Source organism: Thunnus maccoyii, chromosome 9 (genome assembly GCF_910596095.1).
Source record: "Thunnus maccoyii chromosome 9, fThuMac1.1, whole genome shotgun sequence".
Classification (NCBI taxonomy): domain Eukaryota; kingdom Metazoa; phylum Chordata; class Actinopteri; order Scombriformes; family Scombridae; genus Thunnus; species Thunnus maccoyii.
In genome coordinates, this window is record NC_056541.1 from 740,538 (window position 1) to 755,000 (window position 14,463).

At 43.9% G+C, this 14,463-nt stretch overlaps 1 protein-coding gene across 4 annotated transcripts in view; it reads right to left on the reverse strand.

Moving 5' to 3' along the window:
- Nucleotides 1-14,463, reverse strand: part of ogdha (oxoglutarate dehydrogenase a) — a 36,299-nt gene that overhangs the window by 9,751 nt on the left and 12,085 nt on the right. For 3 of the 4 annotated variants that reach the window (XM_042420563.1, XM_042420565.1, XM_042420564.1), the window contains 4 exons: nt 4,432-4,547; nt 4,035-4,189; nt 1,010-1,156; nt 729-819 (listed from right to left, as the gene is read on the reverse strand). In XM_042420563.1, the coding sequence (XP_042276497.1) occupies nt 729-819; nt 1,010-1,156; nt 4,035-4,189; nt 4,432-4,547 (509 nt within the window). Of the gene's footprint in view, nt 1-728; nt 820-1,009; nt 1,157-4,034; nt 4,190-4,431; nt 4,548-10,175; nt 10,221-14,463 lie in introns of all 4 variants that reach the window. The other variant, XM_042420566.1, reaches the window with a different exon arrangement.

Here is a 14,463-nt window from a genome sequence, read left to right on the forward strand (position 1 = left end):
TATTGACTCTGGTAGCAGTTAAGAGGTAACCTCAGTACAGACATCCCTTACATACACACTGATCTCTGCACCTTTACAAGTTCATGAACTGCAAACTGCCCTCAAAGCTTTATTCATTCCTCTTGTTGGAGGGTTTAAAGCTTTATTATTAGTTTTCATTCATTCTTTGCCAGTTGTGGTTGTCTGGGTTTATGCGTTGTTTCATTATAAATGTTTCTTATTCTCAGGTGTCTCTGGACAAAGATTGCTGGCTTTACCAAATATCTTTTCTTTCCTGTCTTATTATACCACACACACACACACACACACACACACATATATTTCCTCATGTGGTGTTGTGATGATGGTGATGCAGAGCGCTGTCTAACACGTCAGCTGGGTGGAGATCTGGTGACTGTGAAGGTCATAACATGTGATTCATCCTGGAAGAGACCACTCCCATCAGGATACACGTTTCATCACAGGGTAGAGCTGATCACTCACAACTACTTTGTATTGATTAGCAGTGACCCTTCCCTCTAAGGGGACAAGTGGACCCAAACCATGCCAGTAAAATGCCCCCCACAGCATTCAGACCTGGACCAGGTTTTCTTTAATGTGTCACCTGTATGTGTATGTGTGTGTATATATATATACACATATATTAACTATAAAAAAAGTTTCTCAGTTAATATTTCCGGAACGTTTGCTACATTTAATCTATCAGGGATAAAATCACATGTTTGTACCTCATCAGCAGCTTCCAGTTTGGAGTCAAACTGACAGAAAATCTGCTCCAACTCTTTACGGATCACATTGGCCAAAACATTCAGACGACCCCTGAAAGAGAGAGAGAGAGAGGAAATGTAAACTGTGTTTATACATATATATATATATATATATATATATATATATATATATATATATATATATATATATATATATATATATATATATATATATATATATATATATATATATATATATATATATGTATGTATGTGAGTGTGTGTGTATGTATGTGTGTTACCTGTGAGGCATGCCCATGATGACGGTCTCCACGCCATTCTCAGAGGATTTATCAATGATGGTTTTCAGAGCCGGGATCAGAGACTCACATCCCTCCAGACCAAAACGTTTCTCTGCAGACCACTTCTTCTGCAGGAACTCCTCAAACCTGTACACACACACACACACAACTTAAAACTCAAACTTCATTTGAACGCTCTGCTAATGATGTTCATTCTCTGACTGCTGCAGGTTGTGTGTTACAATGCTGCTGGACTCAGTGATGGAGGCCTGTCATATCAGTCAAATTATAATGTCATAAACATTCAGTGTTTGAAATTGAAAGTCATGTTCTGCTGTGGAGGAGTTTCTGCTTGTTAGTAAAAGAAATGTTTCACATTAGAATCATGGCTCTTGTCTTCTATGATTCTGATTTGATTCACAAATGTCAAAAATCAATTTTCTGAACTTTATGTGTAATGTTGACAGAACAAAAACAGTGGAATTCAACTGTGAGAGTCTACAGCGCGCAGCAGCTGATTGAACGTTTTATACGTCATTACCCAGACTAACGTTAGCTGAGCAGAGCAGCAACGAGAGCATCTGACCAACAAACACTGCAGCAACTTAAACTGCTGAATCCAACTCTGGTGTGAAGAGAATAACTCTGCCAGTGCAGCAGGGAGGATGCTCTCCATGACGTTAATAACACAGAGGAGCAGTAGGGAGGATGCTCTCCATGACGTTAATAACACAGAGGAGCAGCAGGGAGGATGCTCTCCATGACGTTAATAACACAGAGGAGCAGCAGGGAGGATGCTCTCCATGACGTTAATAACACAGAGGAGCAGCAGGGAGGATGCTCTCCATGATGTTAATAACACAGAGGAGCAGCAGGGAGGATGCTCTCCATGATGTTAATAACACAGAGGAGCAGCAGGGGGGATGCTCTCCATGACGTTAATAACACAGAGGAGCAGCAGGGAGGATGCTCTCCATGACGTTAATAACACAGAGGAGCAGCAGGGAGGATGCTCTCCATGATGTTAATAACACAGAGGAGCAGCAGGGAGGATGCTCTCCATGACGTTAATAACACAGAGGAGCAGCAGGGAGGATGCTCTCCATGATGTTAATAACACAGAGGAGCAGCAGGGAGGATGCTCTCCATGACGTTAATAACACAGAGGAACAGCAGGGAGGATGCTCTCCATGACGTTAATAACACAGAGGAGCAGCAGGGAGGATGCTCTCCATGACTTTAATAACACAGAGGAGGAGCAGGGAGGATGCTCTCCATGACTTTAATAACACAGAGGAGCAGCAGGGAGGATGCTCTCCATGACTTTAATAACACAGAGGAGGAGCAGGGAGGATGCTCTCCATGACGTTAATAACACAGAGGAGCAGCAGGGAGGATGCTCTCCATGACTTTAATAACACAGAGGAACAGTAGGGAGGATGTTCTCCCTGACGTTAATAACACAGAGGAGCAGCAGGGAGGATGCTCTCCATGATGTTAACAAAGAGGAGCAGCAGGGGGGATGCTCTCCATGACATTAATAACACAGAGGAGCAGCAGGGAGGATGCTCTCCATGACATTAATAACACAGAGGAGCAGTAGGGAGGATGCTCTCCATGACATTAATAACACAGAAGAGCAGCAGGGAGGATGCTCTCCATGATGTTAATAACACAGAAGAGCAGCAGGGAGGATGCTCTCCATGACATTAATAACACAGAGGAGCAGCAGGGAGGATGCTCTCCATGACGTTAATAACACAGAAGAGCAGCAGGGAGGATGCTCTCCATGACGTTAATAACACAGAGGAGGAGCAGGGAGGATGCTCTCCATGACATTAATAACACAGAGGAGCAGCAGGGAGGATGCTCTCCATGACTTTAATAACACAGAGGAGCAGCAGGGAGGATGCTCTCCATGACATTAATAACACAGAGGAGCAGCAGGGAGGATGCTCTCCATGACTTTAATAACACAGAGGAGCAGCAGGGAGGATGCTCTCCATGACTTTAATAAGAGAGGAGCAGCAGGGAGGATGCTCTCCATGACTTTAATAACAGAGGAGCAGCAGGGAGGATGCTCTCCATGATGTTAATAACAGAGGAGCAGTAGGGAGGATGCTCTCCATGATGTTAATAACAGAGGAGCAGCAAGGAGGATGCTCTCCATGATGTTAATAACAGAGGAGCAGCAAGGAGGATGCTCTCCATGATGTTAATAACACAGAGGAGCAGTAGGGAGGATGCTCTCCATGATGTTAATAACACAGAGGAGCAGCAGGGAGGATGCTCTCCATGACGTTAATAACACAGAGGAGCAGCAGGGAGGATGCTCTCCATGACGTTAATAACACAGAGGAGCAGCAGGGAGGATGCTCTCCATGACTTTAATAACACAGAGGAGCAGCAGGGAGGATGCTCTCCATGACATTAATAACACAGAGGAGCAGCAGGGAGGATGCTCTCCATGACTTTAATAACAGAGGAGCAGCAGGGAGGATGCTCTCCATGATGTTAATAACAGAGGAGCAGTAGGGAGGATGCTCTCCATGACTTTAATAACAGAGGAGCAGTAGGGAGGATGCTCTCCATGACTTTAATAACAGAGGAGCAGCAGGGAGGATGCTCTCCATGATGTTAATAACAGAGGAGCAGTAGGGAGGATGCTCTCCATGACATTAATAACAGAGGAGCAGCAGGGAGGATGCTCTCCATGATGTTAATAACAGAGGAGCAGCAGGGAGGATGCTCTCCATGATGTTAATAACAGAGGAGCAGCAGGGAGGATGCTCTCCATGATGTTAATAACACAGAGGAGCAGTAGGGAGGATGCTCTCCATGATGTTAATAACACAGAGGAGCAGTAGGGAGGATGCTCTCCATGATGTTAATAACACAGAGGAGTATTCCTCCCCCACTGCAGAGCAAACACACCAACTTCCGTTTTACAGAAGACATTTAACCAGTGATGTTGGTCAGTAAATCGCACTTTCGTTTGGTTATTGTCATACTGGTACAGACGTACCTGGTGGAGCGGACCATACGGGCCAGCAGAGTCCTCTTCTCCTCCAGAGTGAACTGCATCACACCTGGAGTCTCAAACTTCTCTCTGATCCACTGACACTGTTCCAGGTCGTTGATGAACATGAACTCAACGCCGATGTGCTGACAGTATGCCATCTGCACCGACAGAGAGACAGCACGGGTTAGACAACAGAGATTTATTTCAGTTTATCCAACCTTTATTTAAACATGGAGGGCTGGCTGAGAGGAATCAGATATATCAGCTTTAATACACACACAGTACTGGTTAGTAGATCAGCTCAGTGTTGCTTTTGATCCAAACAAGAGATTTACAGAAGATCAGTGTTAGTGAAGGTCCTCACAAATACAGAGAGACAAACATGTGAGTGTGTGTTTACCTCCAGTCGTCGTATGATCTCCCTCAGAGGCAGAGCGCTCTCCGAGCCCCCGATGAAGGTGGTGGTGGGGAGGCGGAACACCTTGTCCAGGTCTGTCTCATCCAGACCATAGAAGCCTACGTGTCCCATGATGCACCACAAGACAGGAGGGGAGGAGGAGCAGGAGGAGGAGGAGGAGGAGGAGGGGGGAGGAGGAGGAGAAGGGGGTGTTCAAGAAAAAAAAACAAAAGAGGGAAGGAAGTGAGGAAAGATTGAAGGACGGAGGGAGCGGACACCATGAAGATGCAGACACACCAACAGGCCACAAACAGATGAAAACATGCACATATGGGTTAGTAATGAATGAATCAATATACATTAAAAACAAGAATATACATCCACACATTTGTTGAATCCCCAGACAGACGGACATGCAGAGAGGTGATGAAGAGGAGAAGAGAGCAGAATGAGTGAAGTTAGAGAGGTGATGAAGGCGGTGTGTGGTGGTTTTATATCGAGCAGGACGGGTGGAGCATCATCGACGGGGTCCAAAACAAATAAAAAAATGAAAGTAAAGAGAGACATCGTTAGCATCATGAATCTCAGCCAATCAGCAGGTTCACACATCAACCCAGACACGAGCTCAGCACAAATCTGCTGATATTTAACATTTATCTGCTCGTCAACAGTCTTCAGACATGATCCTTCGTCACCATGAACACACACCATAGTTTGACTCAAACTATGTATCTGTAAGCTGTTTATTAGGGCTGCAGCTAACGATTATTTTATTAATTATTTGTCTGCTATAAAACCTCATAAAACAATGTCACAATATTCTGGAGCATAAAGAGTTTGGTTTGTCTGACAAAGCAGCAAAGACCCTGAAATCATTGACATGTTTGGTATCTTTGCTTGAAATAAGACGCTTCATTCTGCAGATCCTTTACTTTCATCCTCATTTCCTGGTTTCTGTAACAGAATAATCGTCATTTGCAGGTGAACTTTAAGGATATTTTACAGCAGGTGGTGCAATTTGGTGCAAATTCAGATCAAACTGTCAAACTAGGCAGAGCTGATCAAATATGGATCAATATTCTGTTACTGTGTTGACAGTTTCTGCCTCAAATGTTTTCACAAACATGTTTTAATAAACTGTTTAGCTGTAAAATGAGAACGTTTGAAGAAGAGAAGCGTGTGTGACTTCATTCTCTGCTCGGGACGCCAGTACTCCACTTTATCTTTACATAGTAAATAGTAATGTTTACTGACATCTAGTGAGGCTGAAAGTCCTTTATTGCACATTTAAATACCTGCCGAATACTCTGCAAGCGTCCAGGAAACCAGAGACCTTTAAATAAAGCATCACCAAAATGACTTCAGCGGTTCATCGATTGGAAGAATTGCTGCAGATGAATGAATCGTTGCAGCTCTTAGAGATTTTGGAGCTGAAAGCCACAGGCAGATGTATTGAGCAACAGACTAAAACATTGTTGGTTGAGATTTGTTGCCAATAAGAAAAAAGGCAGAATAAAACAGAGTCGAGTCCTGTTTTAAACCGAGCTCGTTTCGTTCAATTTGTTTTCAGACATCAGACTGAAGTGTGAAGTGAAGCCGGTGAAGACTTCACCTCTGTCCGTCAGACATGTAGGAGCTTCATCTGTGCTGAAAAAAGGAAAAAGGTTTGCAGCATTTTGCACAAGAAACATTTTCAGGCCGGGAGAGAACATTTGAGACTCGTCTCTCTAACAGGTTTCAGCCTCGTGAGGACAGTCAGAGGTGATGTGTTGACAAGCTGAGAGTCTCCTGCTTTCCAGCTTCTAATTTCTAATAAAACATAAATAAAAAAAGCTCCACAGAGAGAGAAGGAGCAGCAGCGATGTGTTCATGAGCGCAGGGTGACTGAGCGGGACACATGTTGGAGGGTTAATGTGGATTTAATTGATTATTTTGCAACTCAAACTGATTATGGGACAGTTAGAGGAGGAGATGTTATGAAGAAAAGAATAAAAAGATTGAGATTTGAGAGAGAAAGTATAAAGATGTTTGTGTGTGTTTATGTCAAACAAGCCAGTTTCAAATCCCTCGTTATAAACAGTCAGAGGACGATAACTGATCTAATGTTTCCTGTTTGACTCTCTGAGCAGAAAACACTCAACCTGCCAATCAAACGGCTTAGCGGGGGGCAGACAGACAGCTGATTCAGCCAATCAGAAAGCCACGGCTCGGTTTATAAAACCCCTCTGACAAGCTGGGCCAATCACACGACTGACAGCCAGGGCCGGCCAATCAAAAGCAGCGTTCCGGCAGCTCAACAGGCAACAAGCTGATGTTTACCACTCCCTCTGCAGCCGACACTAAAATGTGACTCGCACTCTGACTCTGAAACACAACGTCACAGCAGATCATTTACTGCATTTCACATGTTGAAGAGGAGGAGGACAAACTAACCGCTGCAGACATTTCAGTGACATCACAACACGACACAAACACGGTGGCGACCGACACGCTTTCTCTCTCTGTGACGCGGTTCCTCTTCTGGACGGCGGCCTCAGACGTCTCAGACTCTGTCAGACTCAGCTGTTAGCGCGCTAACGTGCTAACGTGCAAACCGCAGCATGAAAACAGGCCTGAAGTGTTTACGCCTACGTAACGAAGGCTTGAAGGTGCTCTGGAGAGATTCTGACCACCGGTGGAGCTTCTATCTTATTAGAAGGTTTGATGGAACCAGGACCCGACCCGGGACCCGCTTCAGACTGATCAGCATCAGCTCTGATCATGTGATCGCTGCGGGGAAACGGACGTTTAACAGTCACAAAGATGAAGACAAAGTTCTGACGAGAACTTTAAGATTTATGCTGTTAAATGAAATTTAGAATTTAGTTTGATTCACAGATATTTATCATGAATTTATATTAAATATAATAAAGAGGAAACAGGTTCGAACATTTACGTTTGTCTCGGCTACAGAAAGTTTTATGTGTTATAAATTTGTGTTTGAAGCATATAAACAAAATGTTTTTGTTTCTATGATGTTACATTCGTTCTTTGGACATTATTATTATTATTATTATTATTATTATTATTATTTTAATTGCTGCAGCTGCTTGTTAATTCATCTAATTAATTACAGGCAGGAGACGTCTGACGCTGCTTCTGTTTCCTCACGTACGACCACATATATTATACATTATAATGATCCTGTTTACTGAATATCAAGAGAGACGAGCAGCGAGTAGTCTGACAGACTGAAATGTCCCTAAAAGGCCACCGTACGGAGAAGAAACACGTCAGATTTCAGGCTCTTTCCTGTGTTGTTTGAATAATGAAATAAAGAGCGTAGAGAGAGTCTGTCCGGTCGCCATGTTGACTGGTGAACGTCTGGACGCTTGTTATAAACCAGCAGATCAGCGTTACGGGTTCTTCTGTCCTCTTTCACACCGAGGAGAGAAAAACTACAAACTACTGAAACAAACAAGGAGCTGAAAGACGAGACAAAGAAAACAACAACAGACCGACTGAAACTAACACAAGCTCAACGTTTTCTACAAGTGATGCTCCTCTTTTTAGTTATCCTTTATGTTTTTAACAAACATTCAGTTTAGAAATGTCTTTTTGTCTGGAGCATCGTGGCAGAAACAGACTCGTTTCATAATTCAGCTTCTGCTTTACTACAAACAAACTGCAGCACAGCAAAGAGGACACACAGGTTCATCACAGCGTCCACCAGGTGACACCAGGACATCATCTTTAATCTCAGGACCACAAACCACTAAAACATGTCTGCAAGTGTCTCATATATATATCTGTCTGTCTAAATAAACACTTATTTAACTGTTTACTGCTGAAACTCAACATGAATTCATTGTTTGGGCTTTTAAACATCAGAAAACTGTGAAAAAGTTATTCAAGTTTACTGTTACTGAAGAATTAACCAATTAAAAATAACTTCTTCATTGAAGCTCAGAGGTCAGAGTTAGAGGATATTTAAACCAATCACATTAAAAAAAACATTTTATAAGTAACATCAGTGCCTGCAGCAGCTTAGAAACAACCTGGAAGACTTAAACACCTTTTATAAGACTCTTTACTGACTGTTTACAGGCTGCACGTTACTGTTTACAGGCTGCACGTTACTGTTTACAGGCTGCACGTTACTGTTTACAGGCTGCACGTTACTGTTTTCAGGCTGCACGTTACTGTTTACAGGCTGCACGTTACTGTTTACAGGCTGCACGTTACTGTTTTCAGGCTGCACGTTACTGTTTTCAGGCTGCACGTTACTGTTTTCAGGCTGCACGTTACTGTTTTCAGGCTGCACGTTACTGTTTTCAGGCTGCACGTTACTGTTTTCAGGCTGCACGTTACTGTTTACAGGCTGCACGTTACTGTTTACAGGCTGCACGTTACTGTTTTCAGGCTGCACGTTACTGTTTACAGGCTGCACGTTACTGTTTTCAGGCTGCACGTTACTGTTTACAGGCTGCACGTTACTGTTTACAGGCTGCACGTTACTGTTTACAGGCTGCACGTTACTGTTTACAGGCTGCACGTTACTGTTTTCAGGCTGCACGTTACTGTTTACAGGCTGCACGTTACTGTTTACAGGCTGCACGTTACTGTTTTCAGGCTGCACGTTACTATTTTGTCTCCATCTCTCTCTCTCTATTACATGTTTTAGTCTCATAAAAAGAGCAGATCCTGATTTTCTTCTTCCAGCTCTGGATAAATGTTAGAAATGTTTCCTGCAGATGGTTTTACTTAAACGGCGCCTTCACTCCAGTTTCTAATCAGCCTGCGGCCAAAAGTTAAAAATAACCCTCTGATGTCACCTTGTAGGCTCCATGTTCACTCATCTATCACACATCTCTACGCTCTGTTCACTAGCAGCAGCTACAAGCTAACACAGCTGACAGAGCTAACAAAGCTAACAGAGCTAACACAGCTGACAGAGCTAATAAAGCTAACACAGCTGACAGAGCTAACAGAGCTAACAAAGCTAACAGAGCTAACACAGCTAACAAAGCTAACAGAGCTAACAAAGCTAACAGAGCTAACAGAGCTAACAGAGCTAACTGCACAGAGCAGAACACACAGGAGACGTTCAGATGGATAATCAGTGGAGTCTGCATGTTTCCTGTGTGTCGAGGTCTTAAAGAGATATTTCACTGGAGTAAAATATCTGATACACACAATCAATCAATCAATCTATCAATCAGTCAGTCAGTCAGTCTTTCCACAGGAGTTAATAACAGTCAGCCGTCGCCGCCACACACAATCAGGAAAATAATCTTTCATCTCGACCAGCAGCTGCTCTTATTGGGAGAAAAAAAACTATTTTCCAAAAGAAGCATGAAAGAGATTCACTGAGCCAGAAACATCCGTTTAATATGAACTGATCAGCGTCTCGTCGATCGACCTGATCGGCTCCTCTATCGTCTGGTGTTCAACGAGACGCCTGAAGCTGCACGACAGAGCCGATCCATGTCTGTTATTATTGTTTCATCTGAACTGTTTGATCCTGGTTTGATATTCACTTTATTATTATTCTGTTGTGGTGAGTTGTGGTGATTCAAACGTTCTTTAACTCCTGTGGAAACAGTCTGATGAGCGACGACATTAAACCAAATGAAATGTCTCTTTTTTCCTCTCTGCTGGTGCAGAAACGTCTTGTAAACACAAACTACTGGACATGAACTAGTGAACATGAACTAGCTGCTTCACGGCGCTGCGCGTGGACGCAGCGGCGCCGTCGTTTCTCGTACCTCCTACCGTTAGGATTCTCAGCCTCTCCTTGAACACAGTCAGGTCTGGGAGGGTCGGCAGCAGGGGGGCAGCAAAGGAAAGAGACACCCGGACACCGTTAGTGACCTACGACCCGCTAAAACCCAACACCCATGGACCATTTTACACAACCGCCACAACAGAGCGACCACAGACGCCCCCCCCCCCCCCCCCCCCCCCACACGGCATCGCCTCGTCTCCAACAGCTTTCACACACGTCTGGTCTCATTCTGGACTGAAGCGCTGGAGGAAGAGCGATGCCGTTAACACCATGCCGAAAAAAACAAAAGCCACACCGCAGCCAACCCACGGCGAGGGTTTCTCCACACAGGAAGCCATTCTTGCACAGGTGACCTCGCTGCTACAGCAGGGACGGGACTAATTCCTGAGCTACAGGAACTCAACACTTCAGTCTCCTGTTCTGTTTTCACTACAAACTTTGTGCACAAAACAGCGTCTCACCTCAAAAAAACGGATAAAAAGGTGTTTTGCGTGTTATTTTGCGTGACCAGGGCTGATGAGTTCAGCTGAGCGAGGTTAAAGGTTATTAGTGGTTAGAGGCACTAAAAGCCAACAGAGGTCAAAGTGAAAGACTGATGTGAGATGAACAACACAACCTAGAAAATAACCTGATGTAGTAGCACAGAGATGTTAACAGAGTGAATAAAGGTTCACCATAAACACTCGATCTGTACAGAGAACTGATCAGAGATCTGTGGGCAGGATTAAAGGTGACGACCAAGTGGTTTTAAATGGATTTACAAAATAAAGAGCTCTGACATTGTCATATTTCTCCAATTAAAATCTCAAACATTAAGTTAACATTAAGTTAACATTAAGTTAACGGCTGGAACAGCTGCTGTGTCGTCTGGCAGCAAACAGAAAACTAAGCTGTCAACAGCACGTCAGTCTGAACCTGAAGAGACTCCACATTCAGTCAGTTAGTCCACATCAACCGGAGGGTTCAAACAGCGTCTGGTCTGCTGTCCAGTGGTTCCCAAAGCAAAGGCCTGTTTATTCTCTAAAGGATGATGTTTTTTTACCTTATTTTGTTTAAAAGCTGAAATGATCCAGTTATTCACGAGAGGAAAATGCAGCAATCAGAGAAGCTTTGAATGTGTGAAGCTTTTCCTGTCTCAGGGTCTCTGCAGGACTCAACAACTGAAGACTTTTTAAAGGATCAATCTGCTGATTTTCTATATTTGTCTTCACGTTTGGATCCAAAACCAACAATGAACTGATCTACTAACTAAAGTATTGTGTTTGTATCAAAGCTGATATATCTGATTAAAATCCCGTCAGTGGGTCACATGATCCTTCATCATGCTCCAAACACTAATAACAGCTTCATGTTTCAGTCTCTGGAGAGTAGTTCTGTGTACTTCACTATTTAGTGCAGAGGTTGTGATCTGCAGCTGTAGACAGAGCTGCTCTCCTGCACGTGCTCAGTAGCGTCTGCCGTACACTGAACTACTCTCTGCAGACGCGCTGTCTGTCCACCACTTGTAGCTGCAGCAGTTTGTTTACTTTTAATACATTTAATTTGAATGTAACGTGCATGTTGCACCGTGCTGGGCGATGCGTTTGTTCTGTTTCACGTCAACTGAGAACGTTACTGTCCACTGAGACGAGTGCACGTCTCACACATTTAATACCTGCTGAACAAAGAATTCAATTCTTATTAAGACTTTAAGACCTGCAGGAACCCTGTATCCTCCTGTTAATAACCTCATGACCCTTAAGGAGGTCCAAACCCCAGGTTGGGAACCACTGTGACAGATTTACTCCAAGACGTCCACATAGAGACAATAATGGACGAGATCTTCACCTGTCCTTTACTGTCTTTACTTATTAAACATTAATGAATGTCATTAGTAAATAAACTGCAGCTTCTACTTTGTCCTGAAATAAATGAACTCTATGTTACCTGTTAACTCATCTACTACATGACCTGTTAAAAACACTGATGACACGAAACCAACAGCTTCAATAACGTCTCTACAGCCGACAGAAACAAGCCAGAGGCTACCGACGCTAACGAGGCCACAGCTGAGCACCGGCGTGCCGAAGCAGAAGCCGACCAATGAGAGCAAAGAGCTGAAACACGTCTGACGCAGCAGGTTTCTGCCGTCAGATCCAAGATGCTGCTTACTGAAGCGTAATCAGCAGCGTTAGCATGGCGCTAACACGGCGCTAACAGCTCCACACATACAGCTGACAGAACAAATATAAATATCTCACTTGACCAAACAATCACATTTCTAGATCTATTTAGTAGCTGTTCTGGAGCTTTCGATCGTACCACATGATCAGTCATCAGTTCGTTTGTAGATACACTTTAAGGGCTTCTCATCCATGTTGTATTACCCCGGGATTCCACCGGGCGCCGTGTTCCGGCTCCGACGCCGTTTTGCTCCGTCCTCTGCATGGCGCCCTATTCCAGCGGGAGCGTGTCAGAGGCGGAGCGTCTTCACTGCGGGGAAGCCTTCCGCTGTTTAAAGTCAGTTGCACTCCTACTACAGTAATTACAGCGGCCTAGTCAAAGCTGATAAAGTGCCTTAAGGCTACCGTAATTACTGCAGTAGCAGGGCAACTAAACTGCCCAGTTTTGTTAACTTGCTCAGCTTTCGTTGATTTGGTCGTTGTCCTTGATCTTTGTGCTGCTACTATGGTTCATTAGGCTACGTAGTTAAATGGTTTCTTCATTCATCTGCTTTAATTGTGTTTATTGTTGATATACGACCAGGAGTCTGCACGAGGTGTTTTATTTTGAAAATTGACCGGATGCTCAATGCTGTTTCTGTGTCTGACTTCCTGCCCAGCTCGATCTGCTCTGTGCTGCTTGACGCGGCGTCCATAAAAATAGACGAGGCGCCTCTCTTCAGCGCAGCGGAGCGGAGAGCCGCTTCTGAAACACGCTGCGGCGCCCGGTGGAATCGGATACATTGACCAGAGTGGCTGCGATCAGCTCCGGCAGCCGCGTCGGAGCCGGAACGTGGCGCACACGACGCGCCCGGTGGAATTTAGGGGTTAAAGGTTAAAGTTTATTCTTGAAAGCTCCAGAACTGCTACTAAATGGACCCTGAGACTGTTTTCCCAAGAAGGATCTTTGAAACTCAACATGTTAATACTGTTTTTCACTGCATAACATCGTATTTTCATCTTTATATTCTGGCCTACATCTCGTTTGAAAGCTGAAGACACCTGAAGGACTAAACTGTTCCTGCATGAAGCTCTGAAACAGGAACGAGCTGCTGGACCACCGGGCGGCTGCAGCGTCACAGATCACGCAGGTTTACTCCTCTAATCATACAAACTAATGTCAGAAACTCTCCTGTTTTATGAAAACATGACGCAAATATTCCCAGTAACACTTTATTTTACAGGTCTCTTCATTTTATACTAGTGATTTACAGGTGTGAAACGGTGCGTTTTACAGGAGGAAGTGGAATTTGGTACAAAGTTGGTTTAGTTGGTAAATTGTTTATTTGCAAAAGATATTTTCAGTGTGTAGTTTCAGTAGTTTTGTGTATCAAACGATATATTAGCACACAGCAGCTGCTGCGTAACTGTTAATATATCAACTACACACTGAAACACTGAGTGAACATTTACCTACTAAACAAGCGTCACACTCCTCCGTGTGCTAGCGCTAGACCAGACCAGGTACCAGATCAGGTACCAGATCTAGTACTAGACCAGATCAGGTACCAGATCTAGTACTAGACCAGATCAGGTACCAGATCAGGTACCAGATCTAGTACTAGACCAGATCAGGTACCAGATCTAGTGCTAGACCAGATCAGGTACCAGATCAGGTACCAGATCTAGTGCTAGACCAGATCAGGTACCAGATCAGGTACCAGATCTAGTACTAGACCAGATCAGGTACCAGATCAGGTACCAGATCAGGTACCAGATCTAGCGCTAGACCAGATCAGGTACCAGATCTAGTACTAGACCAGATCAGGTACCAGATCTAGTACTAGACCAGATCAGGTACCAGATCAGGTACCAGATCAGGTACCAGATCTAGCGCTAGACCAGATCAGGTACCAGATCTAGTACTAGACCAGATCAGGTACCAGATCTAGTACTAGACCTACACACTGAAACAAATTGTTTTTTGTAAATTAACAGATAAATATGAATCCAAATATAAAGAGTGAACATTTACCTACTAAACAAGCGTCACACTTCGTACCAACGTCTCTGTAAAATGTTAAAAATTCACCATCAAATACCTGAAAATGACTCCAAACATCTGCA